The sequence below is a fragment of the Helianthus annuus genome, chromosome 12 (genome assembly GCF_002127325.2).
Source record: "Helianthus annuus cultivar XRQ/B chromosome 12, HanXRQr2.0-SUNRISE, whole genome shotgun sequence".
NCBI lineage: Eukaryota > Viridiplantae > Streptophyta > Magnoliopsida > Asterales > Asteraceae > Helianthus > Helianthus annuus.
Genome location: NC_035444.2, coordinates 6,580,970 through 6,586,849, shown reverse-complemented (window position 1 = coordinate 6,586,849; position 5,880 = coordinate 6,580,970). Strand labels below are relative to the sequence as shown.

The following is a 5,880-nucleotide window of genomic DNA, read 5'->3' as shown; positions in this document are numbered from 1 at the left end:
GATGGCCACGACCTGAGCACGGGGTGTAGGCGTACACCGTCCGTGTATAACTCTATGATGTGGTGTGTCTATTGATCTTTAACCCGGACAAGATTCGGGCTACTGAACGCATAAGTAACATGTAATTCGTTCACAAGATTATAATATTAAATAATTCTCCCAAGTTAACAAAAATGTTTATGCCACGTGCATCCAAACCAATTTTCAATCATTTCACAAAATGAGTCAGTTGATTGTATTTACCAGTGTAAACTGACGTATTTTCCCAAAAAGATTAAATGCAGGTACTAAGCGAAATGGGCTGGGATTTCTCCTAAGCATCATTAGAAGTCTCGCAAACTCAAGATGCCTGAAGTCTGTTGAACCATAAATATAATTTTGTTTCGATCCTACTGTGGATAAACATCCGGATATTGTGACTTTGATTACAATAAATAAATTCGGTTGTATCATATTTTAATTTGCTTCCGCTGTGCATTATTATGTTGTGTTGTTTGACTATTACGTTGCCAACCACGTCACGATACTCCTCCACCGGGCCCACCGGTGACACGTGGAAATCGGGGTGTGACATCCCTAAAGAATTAAGATCTATTACGTGATATAGACACTCACCAAGATCTACACCCTAGCATGACTCTATGTTGTGATATAGACCGTCACTAAGAATCATACGAAGCAAATAACAATAATAAACCGAATCAAAGCACGCATACACATCAAATCATTAAATCAAACCGCTTACTAAACACAATCACCCATAAACATCGTGCAAATAACGAAAAAGGTAAAATCTTTATATTAATCCAATCATCATAGTCTAGGTGGCATAAAAATTAGCCAAGAAACATGGTTTTAAAAACAATCAAACAAGGTTTAGATATTGAATTCATTGACATAAAAATAAAGATCTAAGCAAACAAGAAAGAACCGAGTAGATATAACCCGTTAAATTCTTGATCTCCAAGCCTTCACCTTTAATCCCAATGATTCTTCTGCCTTGAACCCTTGCCAATTATGCTCTAAAATTCGTCTCCTGTTGTTGGTCACCTTCTGCCCTCTCCAGCCGTCAACCAATAATTTTTTACTCCAATCGATGTGCGTTTTTTTTATATATGCCGTCCAAATTTTCTGATCTCCTAATAATATCTCCTAACATGCGACCCCTTTCCAATGTTATGTGCTGCTGTTGACTTCTCTCGTGTAAATGGGCTTTGGCCCAACAAGCAATTCAGTCGCCTATGTCCCCTCTAAATAAAAATATCGCCGCAAGTCTGGCCCAATTCGTAGTCTAGCACACCAGCCACAAGAATTAATTGAATGTTGCCTCCTTTTGTTTTCTTGCTTTCGTCCACCATTCTCTAAAAGAAAATAATATATACAAAAAAATCATAAAACAGCTACCCTTTTAGATTCCTTCAATTATTATGTCATGCATCTTTTTTTTAGATATAATATATGAAAGCAGCATTTTATTTTGGAGAGATAGCGGGTTCGGTCCACTCGAAGAAAATAGCGGCAATTTTAATTCGGTCATTGGCTGTCTACTCTACTCAACTCAACTGGCTGGTTATTTATTTATTACTCGTTTTTGCTTCATTTGCACCAGTACCTGCCAAAACCCAATATAATGTAATATAACACTAAAACTAAATAAAAAATAAATAAAACCTATACAAAAATTATACAAACTACACGGGACAAATATGTGCATTTTACCCTACATCAGTCTACGATTGAGTAATAAGTGAATCGTTAACTGAAAACAGATGAAGTAGAACTAAAATAAACCAAAAACTGAATTAACAAAAAACCGATTAGTCGAAAACCAAATTAACCAAAAACCGGTTATCAGTTTTTTGTAGCCTCGTTTATCCAAAATCAACCGGACCAAACCGGTCATTCATATTTTTATATATTTCTAGCTTTTATACATCCGGTTCATGTATTTCATATTTTATACCTCCATTTCATGTATTTATATTTCCATTTCATATATTTACACCTCGATTTTTTGTATTTCTAAGCAAACGTTTTAACCCAAGTTTGGTTTTCGTTATTAACTGGAATTAAACGAATCGAATAAAAAACGTCAATCTAACCGAATAAACCGAATTATTTACCTAAAACCATGACTTCGCTTATGACGTATATTCACCACAATAATGCTACAATAAATATTATACCAATAAAAAATTACATGAAACGAGTACAACAATACAAAGTGTCGCCGCATCGCACTGGCACCCTGCTAGTACTTTGTAAATATGTGACCTTTTTCCATTTTCAGTTTGTATAAGCTCACTAGTCTATCTTTTTTTTGTTCCTTCGTAAACTACAGTCTACCACACTAGTTCTATAGAATGTAGCCGCTCATTTTCACATTATTAGTCGCCACCAAAGTTTTCCTGGGGTTATGAGAAATGTCGTAATTTATGGTTTGCATTAGCAATTGTAGTCTTTGAGATGTTGGTGAGGTCATTGGTGTTGGCAAGGTTAATGATGATACATGTTTCGGTGCACTTGACACTTGACAAGTGCTGGTTTTGATGCCAATGGTTTCTTTTTGGGGGATGGGTTTGGATGAGTTGCTAGGAGACGAACTCAACAACGGAAAATGACCTAGTAGAGGAGAAACCAGAAGAAACAGATAATGGATGTGGACGCTTCGCAAATTGATTGGGCGCGAGGAACCGTGAGACTTATCTGAACAAATTTTGTCCAAGGACACCTCGAAGGTTTGCATCATGGGGAGGATGGTTTGTAGAGTTGCATAAATTTGATTTGAGAATTGACCCGTGTTAGCCAATGTCTTGCATACATACTCATCGAACTCATCATCTGTTAGGTGATGAGTATACACAAATACACTGTGATGGACCGACTCTAATACCAAATGATACGTATGTATTTTGGGACGATGAAAATAGAACTATGTAGCAAATTATTTACGGAGAATTTTGAGAGATTTTGATTAATTCATATCATTCTTAGAGAGGTGCGTTCTTTACTTTTTCTTTCCTTTAATCATGGTTCCGGGTAAAGAAAACTTGTTTGTAAGCTTTAGTGTTCTGACGCAAAAACAACTAGACAAATTTATTAGGGTTAACCAGATTCTGGCTTTTTTAAACCCTGAGCTTCGGGAGAAGGATCGGGCGATATATCCCCTTCTTGCTGGGAAATTTTTGTGTTTACACCCGAGTGTGTAATTTCGCCAATTACCGTGTTCCTTTTACCAATTTTTTTTATAAAGGTCCTTCGGGTCTTTCAGGTGCATCTTTCCCAGGTGAACCCGTTCGGACTTAAGTTCAGAATCTAGAAATATGTGACCTCCACTTCTGTGCACCCTAAAATTACCAATATAGACTTTTCAGTTTTCACTAACTAGAAGACATAATAGAAACCATCACAAGTGCTCTAGTGGTGGATACGGGTATTTAAGTTCCACTTATGATGGGCCAGGGTGAGTTTTCCCCTCCAATGAAAATTAAGTATTGGTTATCCACTGCCAGCCTCTTGCAGATACATACACCCTCTTAACATGAAATAAATATAGATAATTTAAAGTTTTACCTTCCCACACAATGAAAATTAAGTATTGGTTATCCACCGCCAGCCTGCTTCTCTAACGGTAGGCAGCACACGAAGTTTAATGAGCCCCATGTCTTCTATTCTCTGGCAACTCTCTAAGCATGTCAGACCACACCATTGGCCCGGAGAAACTTCGTACTGGACCTTGTAGCTCCGAGCTGGATCCAACTCAAACTCCTTATTAAGTTTCTCCATAACATTTTCAAATGTGGATGAGCTTGGGAGGTAGAATAACAAGGATTCGTATCTGTAAGATGCTAATATAGCTAGATCATCATCAGCAGCAGCACCTTCTGGATTGTTGACGTCGGTCAAGGTATACTTTCTTGTCACACCCACCGTTGCCCTTGTTTCATTTAATGCCTTAGGTGCTTCTGATAATTTGTTTCCTGGGAGAATCTTGATCGTTGTGCTTAAAGAAGAACTCTCAACATCTACCACGAATAATTCATCACCAAGTTGTTCACCAGATGCAAACTTGAAACTTGGCAAGTAGTTCCTAAGAGTCAATAACAGAGTCTCCAACAGAAGCAAATGGTTACGAGTGCAAGGCCAAAAGAACTCAAACGAGTAGTCAAGTTCTCTTGTGTGAGCGCTCCTCAAGCATATCACGAAAGAAGCACATTTGGATTTGGCATTGGCAGAGAGTAACGCCAATACCCCCTTATTATCACTCACCTTATATATGTTTCTGCACAGGTGAGGTTGATGAGTTTGAAGTGTCTTCCAAGCGAGCCCCCCCGCACCCGTATTCAAAGAAATCACATCAAACTTATCATAAAAGTCTTTAATGGAAGACAAAGGATCGTCGTCAAAATAAACAGAATACCCACTAAGTTTCACTAGAAACTTTTGACAAGCGTTGGGTTCATAAGGGATCCAAACTTGACCAAGAGTCAAGTCATGTGATTCACAAACAATCTCTAACGCCTTTTCAATTTCGAGTTTGGCGACTTCCATATCGCCGGATATAGTCTGTTATTTAAATAAAAAGACAAGGTAAGGTAAGGTATTTAAACAGACAAATCCAAACATTCAATTTGTTTAAGTTTATTTACCTTGTGTGGCCAACTTCCTTGTACAGGAAAAATAGTCAGTAGGCCTACTCTCTGCAAACAAACAAGTTTAAATAGTAGCTAATAAATACATAATGGTTTGATAAACTAAGACATACATACATACATAGATACCTCTAGTTCACGTTTCAACTCGATAAATATCGGAAGAAGAAGGGCGGGATGCTTCATAGAGCACTCAACAACACCGACACATTCAGAAGAAGCAGAATGAAAAACAGGTAGCATCACACAACACTTTAGATCACATTCCAAACCGCAAACAGCCAAGGGAGACCCCTGATGATCCCTCATGTCCAGAACCACCTCTGGAAAACGGTTCAGGAATGTAGTGACGACTGGACCACCGTTTATGATCCAAGCAGGGTGGTTAATCTTATTATCTCCTTGGTCGATACTATATTGATATTTGGTAGAACAGACCCTATAATTGTCTCGTAGACGGCGATTATAAGGCGAAACGGCAAAAGCGTTACGGTAAGATTCAAGTAGCAGCCTTCCTCCTCCTCCGTCATCTAGCGGTCGCCAAAACTGAAAAATGATCCTCTTGAAAGGAAACGAATTTACACCTTCAAACGCGGAATATATCTTCAAGTTAACCTCCCGATCATCATCTGTTCCGTTGTTAGAATCATAATCATCTACACTACCAAAACTTTCATGTCCATGGACCCAAAAAGCCTGTCTTCCACAATAACTTCTCCAAATATTTCTGAGCGTAAGGATCGACCGGTTGCCCGAATTTGAATTTGTAAGCGTACGGGCGTCCAGCATCTTCTAATTTCAATTTTGTAAAACCCTAACACTTGTGGGGGTGTTTGGGATTACTTAACTTATTATGATTTGTTAACTTTTTAGAAGTCTTAAGGAGGTAGGAGGGGTGGTCACTAGTGATAGATTTCTACCACTCTCATTATCTAATCAAATCATGCCATGTCATAACCCAATATTCTATCACTAGTGATAGAAATGTAAGGGGGTGGTATCACTAGTGATGAGATTCACATGTACAAGTATTAATACCCAATGTACAAGTAATACACATTCATTTGATCAAGTTCAACGCGTTATACATTCAACGAGTTAATCCTATAACTCGTGATAAACATGGAGGCGGTGATGTTCGTGGTCCTATAACTCGTTATGGGGAGTCCATAACGGACCGCCCCGTGTGGCCTAAGTGAAAACTCACAAATTTTCACTTCTCATTTTC

At 38.3% G+C, this 5,880-nt stretch overlaps 1 protein-coding gene across 2 annotated transcripts; it reads right to left on the bottom strand.

Annotated features, from left to right (window-relative positions):
- Positions 1-3,017: 3,017 nt before the first annotated feature.
- LOC110893926 (protein NLP6) lies at positions 3,018-5,482 on the bottom strand. Of its 2 annotated transcripts, XM_022141080.2 has the most exons (4): positions 4,782-5,482; positions 4,650-4,700; positions 3,574-4,566; positions 3,018-3,347 (listed from the first exon to the last, which is right to left on the bottom strand). In XM_022141080.2, exons 1-3 carry the CDS (start codon positions 5,439-5,441, stop codon positions 3,592-3,594), a joined length of 1,686 nt encoding a protein of 561 aa, XP_021996772.1. In that variant the 5' UTR covers positions 5,442-5,482; the 3' UTR covers positions 3,018-3,347; positions 3,574-3,591. The 2 variants fall into 2 exon arrangements, with proteins under 2 accessions (XP_021996772.1, XP_021996771.1); XM_022141079.2 differs by lacking the exon at positions 3,018-3,347 and having other exon boundaries at positions 3,425-4,566.
- Positions 5,483-5,880: the final 398 nt, after the last annotated feature.

Bases quoted from the DNA above. Each gene is read 5' to 3' on its own strand.
- LOC110893926 (XM_022141080.2), bottom strand. From the start codon at position 5,441: ATGCTGGACGCCCGTACGCTTACAAATTCAAATTCGGGCAACCGGTCG. The intron at 4,701-4,781 runs GTATCTATGTAT...GTTTGTTTGCAG, and splicing joins AGTTGAAACGTGAACTAGAG to AGAGTAGGCCTACTGACTAT. The intron at 4,567-4,649 runs GTAAATAAACTT...TTTAAATAACAG, and splicing joins AAGGAAGTTGGCCACACAAG to ACTATATCCGGCGATATGGA.